Source organism: Phoca vitulina, unplaced genomic scaffold, assembly GCF_004348235.1.
Source record: "Phoca vitulina isolate PV1807 unplaced genomic scaffold, GSC_HSeal_1.0 scaffold13, whole genome shotgun sequence".
Taxonomy (NCBI): Eukaryota; Metazoa; Chordata; class Mammalia; order Carnivora; family Phocidae; genus Phoca; species Phoca vitulina.
This window is the reverse complement of record NW_022589716.1, coordinates 40,050,134-40,067,725: the sequence shown is the minus strand read 5'-3', so window position 1 is coordinate 40,067,725 and position 17,592 is coordinate 40,050,134. Positions and strand designations below refer to the sequence as shown.

At 43.4% G+C, this 17,592-nt stretch overlaps 3 protein-coding genes across 3 annotated transcripts in view; 1 reads left to right on the top strand and 2 right to left on the bottom strand.

Annotated features, from left to right (window-relative positions):
• Positions 1-444: 444 nt before the first annotated feature.
• On the bottom strand, positions 445-8,967 carry BRK1 (BRICK1 subunit of SCAR/WAVE actin nucleating complex). The gene is made up of 3 exons (XM_032411917.1): positions 8,761-8,967; positions 1,349-1,431; positions 445-1,100 (listed from the first exon to the last, which is right to left on the bottom strand). Exons 1-3 carry the CDS (start codon positions 8,960-8,962, stop codon positions 1,074-1,076), a joined length of 312 nt encoding a protein of 103 aa, XP_032267808.1. The 5' UTR covers positions 8,963-8,967; the 3' UTR covers positions 445-1,073.
• Positions 8,968-15,137: 6,170 nt separating this feature from the next.
• On the top strand, positions 15,138-16,089 carry FANCD2OS (FANCD2 opposite strand). The gene has a single exon (XM_032412575.1). The coding sequence runs from the start codon at positions 15,138-15,140 to the stop codon at positions 15,672-15,674; it is 537 nt and encodes a 178-aa protein (XP_032268466.1). The 3' UTR covers positions 15,675-16,089.
• Positions 16,090-16,600: 511 nt separating this feature from the next.
• The window catches only part of FANCD2 (FA complementation group D2), a 56,272-nt gene continuing 55,280 nt past the window's right edge, over positions 16,601-17,592 (bottom strand). Inside the window, exon 44 of the mRNA XM_032411914.1 lies at positions 16,601-17,121. Coding sequence (XP_032267805.1) covers positions 17,047-17,121 — 75 coding nt within the window. The 3' untranslated portion in view covers positions 16,601-17,046. The remainder of the gene's footprint in view (positions 17,122-17,592) is intronic.

The following is a 17,592-nucleotide window of genomic DNA, read 5'->3' as shown; positions in this document are numbered from 1 at the left end:
TTATAGCAAGCTTTGGATGCTAGAATGAAAAGTTTTAGCCTCTTCTGTTTAAACTATTTGCTTTTCAAAAGAAAGACAGTTAGCTTTTACTGGATAAAACTCACAGTCTGCCCTGGGTTGCGGTTAAACTGTGTGGATGCTGGTATTCCAATAGACTGTAAGCATCATGCCTGATTCAATGCTTATCTTTTACTGGAGCATAACGTGCCTACATAGTAAGTACTTGATAAATGTCTGCTGAATGACCAAATGACTCCCAGGATGAATTAGTCAGCTCAAAGTCCAAACATGGGGGCGGGCCCCCTCCGGCTGGTAAGCCACCTAGGCTTTCATCAAAGAGATATATCTGAAAGTTTTACATTAGAATAATAATCCCACATGTCCGATTTCTGTGGAATGGGTGAGCCCCATCTCTAGCGCCTCTCCCCACCACAATCACAGCAGTCAGATAAAGTTGAGGAGTTTATTAGGGAAATATGAGAGGCAAAGACACCCCAAGTGACAAAAAGAAAATTCTGAAAATGTCCCTTCAAGCCAAGTGGGGGCCTGGCCTTGACCTCCCCAAAAGGACAAGAAACTGGTGGGTTAGGAACAACATTCTCTGGTGGCCACCTTGCCAGGGCATAAGTGTCTCAGCCAGGACTGCCTCACATCCCCCACCAAAGGTGGAAAGGAGACAAAGACTGTTTATAGAATCAATGCAGAGGCAATGAGAGCTGTAAGGAAAGTCACAGAGAGAGAGAGAAAGAGAGGTGGGGAGGACCTTGACAAAGAGTCCCAGGCGTTTGGCTCGGAGCGCCTCAAATACACTGACGAACAGTTCTACAAAATGTTACTTAAAAAGATAAAATGCCTAATGTTGGTTCCAAGAGCTCCCCTGGACGTCTTCCCACATGCCACATCACACACCGATGTACACGGCAGAGCCCAAAGGCCACGCTTTTGAAAAAAGAAAAACAAGAATAAGCCCTGTTGCTCTTTAAGGAGAGAGGAAGGAGCTGAGGCTGCTGGGGCCTTTCCCACGTTGGCCTGTATTCCGTAAAGCAGCTTCCCAGCAGCAGCATGGTGTAGTTCTAGGTGAGGGTCTCGCCTTTTGTCACCTGTCAAAGGAAACTGACAATTAGATAAATTCAAAAGTATTAAAAAAATCTTTTTATAGATCCTAGGTAGTAGGGAGTGGTAGAAAAGACAATAGCTCTGGAGCCCCAGAAACCTGGTTCAAATCCAGGGAAGTTCATTAACTTCTAAGCCTGTTACTGCTTCCAGGTTTGTTTCAGCAACAAGTGGAAATGCTCATTCTCTCTGCAAAGCCCTTGCCTAGCCTCAGTACCTTCCCTGACATACTCACCCGTGCTTCAATGTACTCTATTCTCCGTTCGAGGGCTGTCAATTTCTCGTTTAGTGTTGCAAGTCTTGAACGACAAGACATATCTGGTAAAAGGAGACTGATGTTCAGGATTAATGTCATTCCAAATACAAACACACACACACAGCCCCTAACTGATGAAGAGGAACGATACATCATGCAGAGCACAAGCGGGAGCAGGTGAGCAAAGCAAGGGAATGGAGAAGAAGTGAGAATTATATTAGGAGCACATATGCTTAGAATGGATCTGCTGAACTTCCTACCAACGGTGGTAGGCAGAGAATAACGACCTCCAAAGATGTCCATGCCCTAATCCCTGAAGCTGTATGTATGTATCCTACATGATAAAAGGGACTTTTCAGATGTGATTCAGGTTAAGGACCTTGAGATCCTGGATTATCTAATCACAAATCCATAAATGTAGGGAGAGATAGACCGAAGAAAGGTGGAGGAAGAAGAAGAAGAGATTCAAAGTGTGTGAGGGGAACTCAACCTGCTATGGCTGGCTTTGAAGAGGGAGGAAGGAGGCCATGAGCCAAAAGATGCCAGAGACACTGAGAAGCTGGAAATAGCTCTCATCTGACAGCCAGCAAGGAAACAGATTTCAGTACTACAGCCACAAGAAACCGAATTCTTTTTTTTTTTTTTTTTAAAGATTTTATTTATTTATTTGACAGAGAGACACACAGCGAGAGAGGGAACACAAGCAGGGGGAAGGTCAGAGGGAGAAGCAGGCTTCCTGCTGAGCAGGGAGCCCGATGCGGGGCTCGATCCCAGGACCACCTGAGCCGAAGGCAGACGCTTAACGACTGAGCCACCCAGGCGCCCCAAGAAACCGAATTCTGCCACCAACCCAATGAGCAAGGAAACAGATCCTCTCCTAAAGTCTCCAGAAAGGAAGGCAGCCCTGCTGACACCTTGATTTTAGCCCAGTGATGTTGGACTTCCAAACCACACAACTATAAAATAATAAACTTATATGACAAAAGCGGCTACATTTATGGTAATTTGTTATGGCAGCAATAGAAAACACACCAAAACTCTACAGACGGCTATTTGCTAATAGACAAACCAAGAGTTTCAAGAGAGGGGAAGTGACAAGAGGAAGAAAATAATCTCAACAGGGAAGAAAAACAGAGGCCACGAAAGCAGGAGAGGAGGGAAGGCGTCTGTGTTTCTGAGCTCACAGAAGCCTCATCATTGCTTTTGCTCTAGGAAGGTACTTAATGTGTCATCAATATCTGCGCAGGCATGTCAGCATGAGAGAAAACTTGGGAGAACATCAAATATCCTGTGGAGCCCACATTCCATCTGTGGAAAACAGCAAAATTTCTTTTCTTCCTTTTCCCTTTCCAACCTTCTTTCACCACTCATCCAAAATGAAACCCAGATCTCCCCTAAATTAATACCTTTTCCTCTGCAAATTTCTCTAAGAGAAACCACTTGACTACTCTTTCCCTAACCATTCTGAACAGGAGAATAATGTTTCTGGGCATGCTCAAGATTTCCTATTACTTCCTTCAATACCATTGTTCGCTCATCCTCAACAACCTTCACTTTTTAAGTCTAAAATATCCTTTCTCTGAGACACTCTCCCACTCACAATGATTCAACACTTAGCTCACAACTTTTCATCTCTTCCCTGTTATGCAAAAGCATGTCCACATCCATTTTGACAAATCCTCTTGCCTCAACTTTCACTTCTCCATGTCTGCATCTTATTCATCTTGCCTTTCTAAACATTCTCCTTCAAGGTTCAAATTGGACCTCTGAGAGGTCTCTGCCAGAGGCATGTAATTCTGCTGTACATTTATGGTTGAATTTCTAGTTTATAAATTACTTATGTGCTTCGTCTTAGGTTATCATTTCTCCCTTTGGATACAGATTTAACAAACAAGAATGTTCACCACTATTACTTAGGAATGGTTTCATAAAGTATGGTATATTTATGAAAGACTATTAAAATGGCCATTAAAAATTACAAGTTTGCAGGGCGCCTGGGTGGCTCAGTCACCAAGCGTCTGCCTTCAGCTCGGGTCATGATCCCAGGGTCCTGGGATCGAGCCCCACATCGAGCCCCATATCGGGCTCCCTGCTCCGCGGGAAGCCTGCTTCTCCCTCTCCCACTCCCCCTGCTTGTGTTCCCTCTCTCGCTGTGTCTCTCTCTGTCAAACAAATAAATAAAATCTTTAAAAAGAAAAAAACAAAAAACAAAAAATAAGGCATCTTTTTAACAACTCATTAAAAAAACAAAATTACAAGTCTGAATATTTAACGTAGGAAATGTTCCTGCTACCTAGACAAATGTACTTATGTACTTGTAATTTATCATTTTTTTTACATGTTTGTTACCCCACTAGAATGAGTTAATCAAAGCCCACTTCACTGGGCTAAAATCAATTAATCAAATACTGCCTCTTATTAATTTTTATAACAAGTATCTTATCTGGCATAGAGATGTTTTTCAGAAAAAAATTATGGATTCTGGTATGTTAGTGAAACAAGAAATTGGCTCTAGTGTGACTCCACTAATTCTACAAGGGGAAGCCAAGGCTCATCTTGGATAACTGATGGGACAAAACAATAGCACAGCTGAGTTCGGAGTCCAGTTCCCTTCTGCCCAGGATGCTACTCTCCCACCACACACCCCGCTACCACCTTTATAAACCTCTGGAGTTGTAGTCTATTCCCACATCTCTTAAAATCTGCTTATAGCTCAACTCTTCCACTTTCCGGTTCCTTTTTTTCTTTTTGCCATACTAGATCCTCTCCCACCCACCCATCTTCACTGCTACTCTTCATTATTTTTTAAAAATAGCTTTACTGATATATTAATGTATATACCATGAAGTTCACTTACTTGAAGTATACAATTCAATGGTTTTTAGAATAGAGTTGTGCACCCATCATCATAATCTAATTTTAGAACATCCTCATAATCCCTACATGAAACCTTGTACCAATTAGCAGTCATTCCCCATTCAGCCTCGTCCCAACCCCTGGCAACCATTAATCTATCTCTGTGGATTTACCTATTCTGGACATTCTTCATTTTTCTTTTAAATCGTGTTGTTTATCTCCTAGGCTGCTTCTTCTAATTCCTAGATCTAGCTTGAGTAGAAGGAACTCAGTACCCTCTTTTTCCTAGATACACTTCCACCACTGCCAGGACTGCCCAACAGGACCACGTCTCTTTCAATCTGGTTTTTAGAAGTTCAAAGGCATATCACGTATGCTATTCAGTAAGAGCATGAATGTCATCACTAACAATCTGTCATTTCCCACAAAAAGAGACGTGCCAAAATTATCTGCAAGGGTGGAGTGGTGAGAGGGAGGGTTCCTTCCTGGATGGCTGTTCTGTTCTAGCTCTGTCAATCTGGTAATGAATCAGAATCTAAGAACAACAGTATATTACTGGCCTAAATGGATAAGCACTGTTGAGAAATACAAAATGTTGAACTCCAGAAACTTTGATCATATTTCAGATCCCAAGCATACATACTGACTCAAGCAAAACACTGGGAAAGCATTCAGCAGCTGAACAAATCTGAAACCAGAGTGCATTTAAGAGTATATTATCACCAGACTTATATATTTTTTTAAAGATTTTACTTATTTATTTGAGAGAGAGAGCGCGAGCATGAGCAGGGGCCAGAGAGAAGGAGAAGCAGGCTCCCCACTGAGCAGGGAGCCCAATGCGGGGCTCCATCCCAGAATCCCGGGGATCATGACCAGAGCTGAAAGCAGACGCTTAACCGACTGAGCCACCCAGGTGCCCCTATCACCAGACTTTAATGAAGATACTAACTGTCCTTGTCAGGGTGCTTGATGGTGTGTATCCATTACCACTGCTGACAAATGCCAGTTATCAGCTCCTCTGAACCCTTAATGCACATAACCTTAGCCTACAAAAATCAACACTGTCATTCTCTTGAATTGTTGCCATTAAGGCTTACTTCTCTAACAGAATTCTAAATTTCTCAGGAGTGGCTACCATGTCCATTTATTCTTATTTATTCCTTTCTCAGAGGATGTGACACATAGCTGGGATCATGACAGACGTGCTATACTTGTTGGCTAAGTATAAAAACTGACATTTAAAAATAACCACATTTATTATTTTTGTTACACTTCTCTGCATATATTAGTTTTAGAATCAGATAAAATGGTATAAAAATTTAAAGCTATCATCTGTGACAATCTGTTTTTAGAAACTCCACCAATTCAAGGTACAGAACAGGTCTAGTGTTAGGATGTTATCACTGCCTTATGATTTGTGGGGCCTCAGGTTCAGGTGGCCCATGAATATAATCACTCTCACCAGTTGGAAGAAATCTGAGGGTAAAAGCTGTTCAGAAAGTCACTAGCTATCTTGGAAAAACAGTCCCCTCTCCAAAGCACATGGCCTACACAGACTCTGTGCTCAGGGTAAGGACTGTAGGAATGCTGCCATTTTTTCTTTTTTAAAGACTTTTATTTATTTATTTGACAGAGAGACAGCCAGAGAGGGCACACAAGCAGGGGGAGTGGGAGAGGGAGAAGCAGGCTTCCTGCAGAGCAGGGAGCCCAATAGGGAGCCCAATGCGGGCTTGATCCTGGAACCCCGGGATCATGACCTGAGCTGAAGGCAGACGCTTAACTGACTGAGCCACCCAGGCGCCCTTGGGAGCTCTTTGAAAATGGCAGCAATCCTTGGGGCCATCCTTCTGGCTCTGTAAGACTGGAATTCTGTGTGACTATTTCCTCAGTCTAGGACATGTTGGAAATCTCAAAAAGAAAAGTCTTTATTCTCCGTTTGATCATAAAATGTGACTCACACATTTGGTAAAATTTCAGTGCCGGTATTTCCTTGCTTATAAAGCAAGAGAAGAGACATTTCTCCTCTGCAAATCCTAAGCTCAAACTCCAATTTTTGGTCAGTTCCAAGACTCACCTGCCATAAATCTAGTGACTGTAATATGCCAAGATTTATGTCAAAGATAAATGTATGTGAATTAAAAGTTTCTTAATACAGGGGCACCTGGGTGGTGCAAATCCTGATTTTGGCTCAGGTCATGATCTCAGGGTCGTGAGACAGAGCCCGGCATCGGGCTCTGCACGCAGCAGAGTCTGCTTCAGACTATCTCTCCCTCTCCCTCTGCTCCACACCCGCTCAGTCTTGCTCACTCTCTCTCAAATAAATAAATCTTAAAAAAAAAAAAAGGTTATTAATACAATTCAGTGCTCAGAAATGAAGTTATTACATTACCCAGATCCAAATGTGGGGGATTGAGATCCTAGATCACTTTTAAATTTTGAAAAACAGCCCCAGCGTAACTTATTTTATTTTTTTAAGATTTATTCACTTATTTGAGAGACAGAGAGCACACAGGAGTGGAAGGGACAGAGGGAGAGAGAATCTCAAGCAGACTCGGCACTGAGCAGGAGCCCAAATCGGGGCTCCATCTCACAACACTGAGATCACTACCAGAGCCGGAGCCAAAACCAAGAGTCAGAAGCTTAACCGAATGACCCACGAGGTGCCCCTTGACTTGTTATTTTAGATGCTTTACTGATTTAACTGATGTTCTTAATACTTTACTTGGAGAGTCTGTGTGTATATATATCAGATCCTACCAGAAAGGTGAAGTCTTTTAATTCTGCTTTTAAAGGTTAAAACTCTCCATGTTGGTGATTTTTCCAACTACTTTCCACTGCCTCTCCTGACTAAGCCAAATCTCAAAGCTGTGATCTTCTCATCATTCCATCCTTCCCCTAGTATGCAGTATTTTGGTTTCTCTTCTCTGGCCCTTCCTCTGAAGGAACGTTATGAGTAAAGAATGCTGTGAACAACCTCCAATAATAGTTCAGCTCTCCAGAAAAGTAGGATAAACCAATTATGAGAACATCAAAAAAGTTTGCACAGAACTTAGGAAAAGAAAAAATCTCTGAGGAAACCAGACTATCTGAATAGCAGGGTAAATAGGTTCAGTATTTCTTAATGTCTTCAGTTCACTGAAATCAATTAATCTAGCCTCTGAACTTGAGGCTCCTGTCTCCAAATCCATCTCTTTTTCACTAAACCATACTCCTTCACTCAGAGTCAAACTATTTCAAGATACTATGAGATCTATGTTTGTTGACCACCGTTCCCTATTACAACCTCTATACCAAGTTATGTGTGTGAGTATGTATCAATGACATACATATTTATACTATTCTCTCATTAATACTACCCTCACCCTCATTCCCTGGTGAGAAAATCCATCATACTAAGATTATAGTCTTATACACTTTATAAGTAAATAGATTAATACAAAACCGATGTTCTGAAACTGTCATTATTTCATCTTCAAGATAGAAATTCCTTGAAAGCAGGAAATGATTCCTATTCTGTATCTTCCAGAGTGCCTGAGAGCCTTGTACCGAGATCCGGTCTCTCTTGCTGATGCTTTCCAAGAAAATTCATGTTCTGTTACCTTACTCCTCAGGATGCATCAGTCCTCCGGCCGGAAAATAATTCATTTTAAATCTTTTTTTAATACATCAGTTTCCCCTACTTAATCTTAATTGCTTGTTGCTAAATTAGTGGAACAGAAGCACACTAGTTGGAAAAAGATCACTAGATGTCATCCTTACACCTTGTGATTGCTTAAGTAAGTCTACCCAGTGCCCAGTTCTGTTAAAGAAACACTTGGAGAACATGGGATGGGAGTCTTTGTTAAGGCTTGCTGTCCAGAAGGATACGGAACAAAGCAGAAAGAATTGAAGACTGTTACAAGCAGGCCATGCCTAGGAAAGATTTTGCTAGAAGCAGAAGTAACACGTACTGTCGGCTAGATACCAGCAATACAGGGCTCTCCACGTCCTTACATAATCTGGACCTTACCTCTGACCTCATCTCCTACCACTCTCAGGGCAGCAAAAACGGAAGACAGGAATGGGCGACTAAAAGGTATGGCGCTTAAGAGATCCTGAAAATGATGAGGAACCGTCAAGAAACTTACACAAGGCAGCGACACGGCTGTGGTTGCATTCGGAAAGGCGCACTCTGAGTGCAAAGTGAGAACGGGAATGGTAGCGGGTTACAAAGGAAGCAGGGAGGCTACCGAAGAGAAGACAAGACTGTGGATGGAGCTGCCTGAAGAGTCTGGGAAAAGGAAGGACCTGTTAATGGATCTGGGGTGAGGGCAATGAAGCCGATGAGCTCAGCCTGGCGCAGGAGAACCCCACAGGGACTGCCCAGTGGAGGCTGAGGGTCAGGGCGAGAGGGGGAAGGTGGGGTCCGGAGGACGCGAAAACCAGCTAGGGCCGAGGGCTCCCGGAGAAAGCCCCTTCAAAGCTTCTCAGCGCCCTCGCCAAACTGCCTGAGTGGCCTCCTACCCACCCCCACCTCCCCCTGCTCGCCCGCTGACCAAACGAGTTGAGAAAGTCCGCGATTTTCTTGATGCTGCTGGTGATGACTTCTATGTATTCCCGGTTCGCCCAGTCCTGGTGAATCTCCCGCTGCACCGGATCCTCTTGACCCGCCATGGCTGCCACCTGACGAGGAGCCACTGCGCAGGCGCCCCGACCCTCCAGCCGGCCAGTGCGCCTGCGCTGCCAGCCCACACCCATTACTTGGCACCCACGAATCCATGGGCATTGTGATGCGCCTGCGCAATGTCAAGTCCTTTCGCTCTGCTCCCACGCCCCTGAAAAAAGTCGCAAAAACCCCGACGGTGAAAATGGAGTGCGCACGCGCCGAAGCACGCCTACCCACGACATACCCCATCGCAGGCGGTTTTGGTCGTTAGGGGGCGCTTGACCACGAGACGCTCGCTGCGTCACCTGCTCCAAACTAAGGTTGTGGTCTGTGTCAGCAATTAGTTGGGCGTAGCCAATTAAGCCACATTAAATACAACTCATTTTGAAAATGGCTTTCAACAACACAACATGATTCCCCACCTTGCAGTCATCAAATAAACAAAACGTTAGTATTATTATTTTTTTTTTTAACAATAATACCCAGTGATGGAGAGGCTGAGGGAAAATTGATAGGCCCCTAAATAGCTGGTCGCACTGTAAACTGGCACAACTCCTTTAGGAAATTTGTAAGTTGACAGCAAGAACTGTCAAAAAATTCAAACTTTTTTGACCTAATCATTTCATTGAGAAAATCGTTGAAAAAGAAAAAAAAAGACACTTTAAGCACAAAGGTGCTCTTTGTAACATTATCTATTTAAAAAAACGAAACAACTATATCTCCATAGTTGGGGATGGCTAAACAATGGTACAGCCTCCTACGGCAATATCATGCAGTCATTCAAATAGTAATTATGAACACTATGACAACATACATGATAAGCTGAAGGGGAAAAAATACAAAATTCTCTTTAATTGCAACTATATGAAAATTATGTCTGCTTGAGGACAAGAAGGGTATATGAAAGATGCCAATGTCTGGTTTGTTAAGGTAGTGGAATTATAGACAATTTTATTTTATTTTTTTAAGATTTTTTTTATTTATTTGACACAGAGAGACATAGCGAGAGAGGGAACACAAGCAGAGGGGGTGGGAGAGGGAGAAGCAGGCTTCCCGCGGAGCAAGGGAGCCCGATGCGGGGCTCGATCCCAGGATCCTAGGATCATGACCTGAGCTGAAGGCAGACACTTAACGACTGAGCCACCCAGGCGCCCCAATTTTATTTTTGTTTAAGAGAATTTTTACAATCTGCTTTGTGCAATACATGCCTTTTATTAAAAAAAAATGTTCAACGGATTGCTTCTAGCAGTAGCTGGGAAGAAATCTTTACTAACAGTCCTTTACTCTGGTATGAGATTTTACAAGCTATAAAGCTGCTTTTATAGCTATTACCTCACTGAACCCTCACAAACCCTGTGAAAGGAAATCAGGAAGAGGCTTCTCATTTTACAGATGAGAAAACTGAAGTTCAAGGTCACACAGTCAATTAAGTGGTGGACCTTCACCAGTTGATTCCAGACTCCAATATCTTTTTACTGTACCAATCTGAAAACAAGCTAAGGCCTCTGAATTCTCCTACGTATTCATAGAAATGGTTACTAAAATAATAAATATCAACCCTAAATATCAAACCCCAGGTATCCAGAGTACTAACTGCCATTCAGGATCCTGCTTCCCAAGTGATGCTGTTGTAGTATCTTGCTCACACGTCACAGAGAAATCAGATAGATCTGCTTTTCCTTTAAAGGCAGGGCATCTCAGTTTCAAATCACAAATCTATCAGTGAGGAGTCACTTCACCCCTCTGAACTTTTTTTCTTCATGTGTAATACAGGAACAACAACATGGATGGATTAGGATTGTTGGAATTCTGTGAGAAAGAATAAATAGAACACTAAGCACAGTGCCTCACTCTTCACAAAGCAGGCACTCATGATCAGTTTACATTTTCTTTTTATGCAGAAAGCAGAAAATTAAGTACACATATCTATCCAACATTTTGTTTTTTATGATTAATGGCCTTCCATGAGATAAGTCAGGCTCAGCTCTTCTCCTTTTGCTGGACTTCCTATACACCTGTTCTAGGATCTCCCCTGTAATTCCAAACAACTCAAGGATATGGTGCTGTCCTAGAGTGAAGAATATTCCTCTGGACTTCTGGCGCTTTTTCCTACATGCCTCAGGGAGCTTGCTGTCAGGCAGTCCTTCAGTATGGGTTTGTCAGCGTGGTAGTTCTTCACTGCAGAAACTGTTTACAATGGGTACAGAGGCAAACCCTTTGGGAATGCTGCTGGTGCAACAAGGAGTGCTTCTGGGTGGTAGATTGCCTCAGCATAAAAGAACAAGTTCCCTGACTTTAGGTCTGTCATGTGCTTCACAGAACTTGAGGAATCTTGTCAATGACTCCACATGTAATAATCAGTGTGGAACAAATTCTTGAAGAAATGTGTCAATTGCATTAAGCATGGTCATGTGAATCTTTTTTGCAATCATGTGCACTTGGACCATCATTTACGTAGCTAAAGATATAACATGTGCACCATCGCAATGTTGCTAGCTTCTTTGAAAAGAACTGAATCATCTTTTGGCAGAGCAAATGTGGTTAGTGTCATGACAATCCCTGAGGACAGTGCACACAGAATGTTGAGAGCTGCATGATACAGACAAAGTTGATGTTGTAGGTCATCAGTAACAGGTAGTACAGGAGATTCCGGTTTTCCATATCTGTGTGGTAGCCATGGAACTGGAGTATCAGAGCCAGAGGTAAAGCAAATGGTACCTCCAAAAATAGATCCCTGAGAGCTGGCAGACTGCCCAGAGGACTGTGGTACAGATTGTCATAACAGCACGAAGCCCTCTCTATCCAAAAACTTTTAATTATACAATTTTGCTTTTGGGACTTTCATTAAAAAACCCCAACTGTACAATAAAAACTGTTTTGTTTGCTTTTTAAATAACAGTCTCTTTTATTTGAGATGAAAATAAAAATAAACTTACTGGAAAACAAAGTTTTGCAATTCAAATCATTTCAGTGTCTTCCAAGACTCATCACTCTCTGCCCCCTCTTCATTTTCTGACTTCGCTTCCAAACTCTCCACTTCTCCTTCCACAGGGTGCAACACACACACACACACACACACACACACACCCCATCTGACAATTCTTGACAAGTCCCTCAAAACCATCTGGTCTTCCAAATCAGGGTCTTTAGCCTGAGTCCGCCCCCACGGCCCCCATCTCTCCGTTCAGCTTCACCCAACGGGCCAGACGAAAGGTGATAGCTCTTATGTGTGCTGTGCTCTACAGTTGGCAAAGTGCAAGGGCAATTTCTGGGTGTACAAGGTAAGGGCAGGTGGGACCATTAGTTAATTCTTGCCACAAATACTTCACACTGCCGGGCTGCAGGATAGCCAGGTACAGGGGGATATAGTGAGTCAATTGGGTAGACCTCTCTTCCCTCAGCCTGCCAAGGAAGTTGCAGTGACGCTTACGAAGTTCTCAAATCACTTTTACTATGGTGAAACGGTCAGTTTTTCAGCTTTGTGAGAAGAGGACAGCATTGTCTTTTTTGAGGTTTAATAGGAGGCAGAAAAAAATTTTTGGTCAGTCAAGGGAAGACATGTGCCTTTCTTCTTGCTCTTGAGAAGCGAGCATTTATTTATAAGTTGTCTCCTTGCGCTGGGATCATTCCAATGCAGCAATAAAAGCTTTGAGCCTGAATACCCACTGAGGACAGTTTGGAGTCAAGACTAACTAAACACTAACTACAAGCTCGGGGACTTTCCTGTAGGTTCCTGACCACACCCTTTGAAGTGGGCGTGTCCGCCCGCCCTGACTAGCTCAAAAGCACACAGGTGTGGCGGGGTAGGGAGGAGGAGGCGGCGGAACGGAGAGGACGGGATTCGAACTCACATTCCTGAAGGCGGAGTCCTGGACTGGGCGTTCCAAGGAGGTGGGGGTGGGGCACCCGGCCCTGAAGCCTGCCAGCCGGGCGCCTCGAGCCCCCACCCCCGCGGCGGCTCGGGCTCCCCCCGCGGCCCTGGGTCACAAAGGCGGTTGCCAGGCGCCCAGTGGAGAAAAGATGCGGCCAGGAAACAGCGGCCGCCACTCTGGAGCGTGCGGCCCGCGGAGTTCAGCAGGTGAGCCCCCGGCCCGGATGGTGGGACCGGGCCCGGGCTCCCACCGCCACCTCCGCTTCGGCCAGAGCCGTCTGACCTCCACCCCCGGTTAGGGACCCCCGGGGGACAAGCCCCTTCTTCCCGCTGGGAGGGGGAGCCTCCCCACTCCTGGTAGCTACAGCCTCTCTGGATCAGGATCGGAATCACAATTCACGAGAACCTCAACTGCATTTGGACGCTTACTTCCCCTTTCTCAGGTGGGGAAATCGAGGGACTCGGTTCCTTGGAACGGGAGGAGAGTATGAAAGGGAAGACTTTTTGGCCAGGAGTACAAGGTGTTCCCTATCTGGGAGCTATTAAAGCAGCTTGAACAGACTTCCAAGGTTCAAACCCTCTTGGAGTGGATGACAGTGATTTCTGGGTGGTGGGAGCAGAGGGGTGAATCGTCTTGATTTAAAACTTGGTGGAAGTGGCTTAAAGATCTGGGATCAGAAGCCCTCTCTCATCCCCACGTTCGTTCTGTCCAGTACTTAAGGCGGGACATTTGATAAAAAGCCTTTTACGTCTGGCCCTATTTGCTCTTAGGAGGGGAGTCAGGAAAAGGATCCTGGGATTAAATAATCTTTTTGGTCATATACTGAGGAGTTAACACCCTCCACACCCCACCCTGCCATGGTGCTGTACCAGAGCAGCCCTGATCTTGGATGTATTCTCTCAGGGTGATGATATCAAGCATCAGAAGACTTTCATAGGCTGTTTGTAATAGATAACCATCCCCTCAGTGTCAATTTTTCATCCTAAAGCAGTCCAGATATTTGAACACAGTATGTGAAGGAGTGTACAAAGATAAGGAGAGACATAACAGTCGAAGGAAAACAACAAATCTCCTTTACGCTAACCACAGTCAGGGACAGGTCTTCTGGTTTGAAATGTCATCAACTCTTTTTTTAAAATGAACTTTACTGTCTTACAAACTATGGTGGAGGAGTCAACTTTTCACAGCATTTCCTGGGCAATTACTGGATGGGATGGGATCAGATCTGCTGCTGTTACCTTTTGTGGGAGAATAGAGAAGGGGCAGAGAAATATACTTGGCTGGAAAGAAAAGGGAACTGCTATGCCCCTTACCATAATAGGTAGGTGCTCAAGAAATGTTGGCTTCTTCTGAATTCAGTAAAACCTTTTATATATTGGCAATTTTAAAGTAGAATGATGGAAAATCCAAATTCTACTTAAATATTTAGTTAGCAACATCTTCCCAGCCTTTTGCTTTTTCTTCAAAGCGGGGGAGGAAGAATCAAGATCTTAACCACTAGGTCGCCCATAACAAACCAAAAACAAAACAAAACACACATAGAAGAATTAGCTTTAACCATTTTTAAGACTGTCCTTTGGAAACTTTTCTTCCTTTTAGCCTGGTGTAATTCTGAGGTGGTACATAAGTAGCTCAGGGCTCTGAGAGAGCTGTTCCCGTCAGAAAACAGGTTTTTAGGGCCAAGAGGAGACTGTCTCCATAACTAATACCGAAAACCTTAAGTTCCGTAAAAGGGATGGCATAAGAAATTCTGAGACTGTGAGTACATCAGAATCCCCTGGAGGGTTTGTTTAAATGCAGACTGCAAGCCCTACCCCCAGTTTCCCAGTAGGGCCCAAGAATGTGCATTTCTACATTTCCAGATGATGCTGAAGCTGCTAGTGCCAGGATTACACTTTGAGAACCACTGGTATGAAGTACCGGGAATTAGAGTCACAAATATTTAGTAAGACATGGCTTTTCTGAGCTTCTAACCACAAATAATGTCTCATCATGAAGTGCCAGCAGCCTCTGTCACCTCAGAGGTGTAGATTCTGTCTTTAGCAGTTAACAACACAGTATATGTCCTAATAGTGAACTGGGATTATTCCACTTTGGACAAATCCATTTCCTCACCTGTAAAATAGGTTAAAACCTACCTTCAGAGGCTTGTGATAAGATTTAATAAAGGTTTAGTATACATAGCAGTTGCCAGATTCAATACTTGTTACCATCCACTACTGCCCTTTATAGAATTACTAGTATCCTTAACATCTATTGGAATCTGTTAAGGAGAACTACAGAGTAAGTTAAAGTCAATAATGAAACAAATAAATGTGAATTTAAACGGCCGTGCCCTCCCCCAAACCACGCTAGGGAAATTCCATGTTCTGATTCCTCTTCTTTAGGACTGTCAATGGCAGGATACCAGCTCTGGTCACCATGGACCCCACTGGACGAGAGCTTCCAATGGCTGCGGCACACAACACCTACACCTTCTTCAAAGCACCCCTTTAGGGCTTCCCCCTGCTTCCCACATACCCCTACTGACCTTGAAGTGCAGCTGTGCTTTCAAGAGGTCACTCTAGTCCTAGACAGCCCATTTCTGGAGCCTGGGGTGAGTCCCAAGTTACCCTGCCACACATCAGAGCTCCGAACCATGAACAACAAGAAAGGGCTGGTCAGGAAGCCCCAGCCTATCCGCCTCAGTGGAGTGGATTCCGTGTTTGGCAGGGTCATCACAGCTCAGCCACCAAAATGGACTGGGACCTTCAGAGTTTCAGACAAATCAGCCTTTTGCAAAATCATCAGCCGGGAGAACCAGTGGCCCACTGGACTTAAGGAACCTCAGATTCAGATGACAGTGACCATGTGCAAACAGATGCTGCGCTCTATCCTCTTACTGTATGCAACATATAAGAAGTGCACCTTTGCCTTGCAACACTCCAAGTAAAGGGTTCCCATCTGATTCCTGTTCCTCATACCATGTCCTGTGCTATGTGCCTGAAGCTTACAGAAACCTGTCCATGTAAAAGAAACTGACATCATCTGAGCCATCTTGCTTTTCTGTCAAGCAGTGATAATTCAGGAACCCCTTTCCTCCTTCCCCCCTCCCCCCAAAGGCCAGTGACAGAGCAAAGGAGAACATTTCCATTGTAAAGTTGAACAACATTTAGAAGAGTCAAACTAGTGTTGACATGTACATGTGAGAAAGAACCATTAAACCATATAAACCAATGAGCCTAGTGTGAACTCACTTAAACATCTAAGACCACAATGAGATGGGGAAACAAAGGGGTATCAAGGAAGGAGATTATGACTTTCCAAGTACATGAGGATGAAGGGGTCAAAAATCTATAGATGGGTCAAGGATTAAAAAAAATAATAAAAACAAAACAAATAATCTCCCCCACCAAATCAACAACAAAAAAACCTTAACCAACCACATCCTAATACCATTGGAGAGTACAAAAGTGGATAGTAATATTAGCAAATATTAAAGAATATTTATAGCCTGGCAAGAAAGAACTTGGAAGCAGCAATGAAACTGGGCTTTCTGGCAGAACACATGAGAGCTCCCCATTTTAGCTGGTGTACTATTAGTAATTCTGCAGAATTGTTATAGTAAGTCTATAGGTATAACTCAGAATAATGTGGAAATAAACATATATACAAAGTCAACATGAGTTTGATGGTGCCTTTTCCCTTTTTATCTTATATCTACATGACCAAAAAATTTTTAAAAAGCAGCCAGAATTTTCCTTTTGGACTTTCTTTGGGCATTGACCAGAAATTTGTTACTCCTCCAAAAATATCACAAAGATCTTCTCATCTCAAATAAAGAATAGGAAACATGGTTTTAATTGGTAGAACTGATGTGTTGGCACCAGTTGCCATTATGTCTCTGCACAAACCCCAACTGAATTCCATGTAATCCTTGATTTAGGAAGGACATTCAGAAAGAGGAATGAGGTAGTTGAGGCAGAACTTAAAACAGAATTTATTTGTAAAACTGGTACAATCCTAAATTTCTAAGTTTCAAAACTAGCTTTCAAAGCCCAGAATTGTTGACTATTCCATAGCAAAGCACTGCCATGTTTGCCCAGACTGGTAAGTAACGCTATAGTGGAATCCTGAGCCAGGGTCTTTGATGATGTTAGATGACCTGTGAAATTCACAATTAAGGTGATTCAGTAAAGCCCACCCTCCTAATGACAAAACAGGATGCTTCCGGTAGGGAAGGTAAGACTGCAGATTCCAAACCCTGAACACAAAATGGGAAGAGGCTAGCAGAGATGGAGAAGGGGCATCCGTCTCTCTGTGGTCTAGTTGGAGTCATCATCACTCTCATCACTATCTTGCTCCTTTTCTTCATCACTTACTTCATCTTCTTCACCATCCTAAGAGGCAAAGGATAATTAGATATTTTAGGTCATCTAGGTAACCCCATGAATTACAATACTGCTCCCATAGGATTTATAACTGTACTGTATCATTGTTAAAATCAATGATAGGTGTTAAGCCATTCATTTGAAAAAGGAATCAAAGCTCCCCCATTTTTCTTGTATCATGACCACGGAGGTAGGCCACTGTGATACTGACCTATGACATTCCGCAACTGAACCAAATTCACATGATTTTTAAATAAGCCATGGTTTTCCACCTCTACTGCATGTGTGTCACATAGAATAAAGCAGGCACTCAATACAGAATGGAATGTTTGCTAAATTAAGAATTCTGGTGTATCTAATACGAATTCAGCATAAAATTCTTTGGTCTGTAACTCTAATCTGGGAGGTATGCTTAGGAGAAAGTACCAAAGTATTTTCTGCTTCAAAATTTTTTTATGAGAACAAGGTAGAGGTATACTA

What these genes read in the sequence shown, in the direction of transcription:
- BRK1 (XM_032411917.1), bottom strand. Translation starts at nt 8,962, where the DNA reads ATGGGTGTGGGCTGGCAGCGCAGGCGCACTGGCCGGCTGGAGGGTCGG. An exon ending in GGACTTTCTCAACTCGTTTG is followed by an intron (nt 1,432 to 8,760) that starts GTCAGCGGGCGA and finishes TCCTTTTACCAG; the next exon opens with ATATGTCTTGTCGTTCAAGA. An exon ending in TAGAGTACATTGAAGCACGG is followed by an intron (nt 1,101 to 1,348) that starts GTGAGTATGTCA and finishes TTCCTTTGACAG; the next exon opens with GTGACAAAAGGCGAGACCCT.
- FANCD2OS (XM_032412575.1), top strand. Translation starts at nt 15,138, where the DNA reads ATGGCAGGATACCAGCTCTGGTCACCATGGACCCCACTGGACGAGAGC.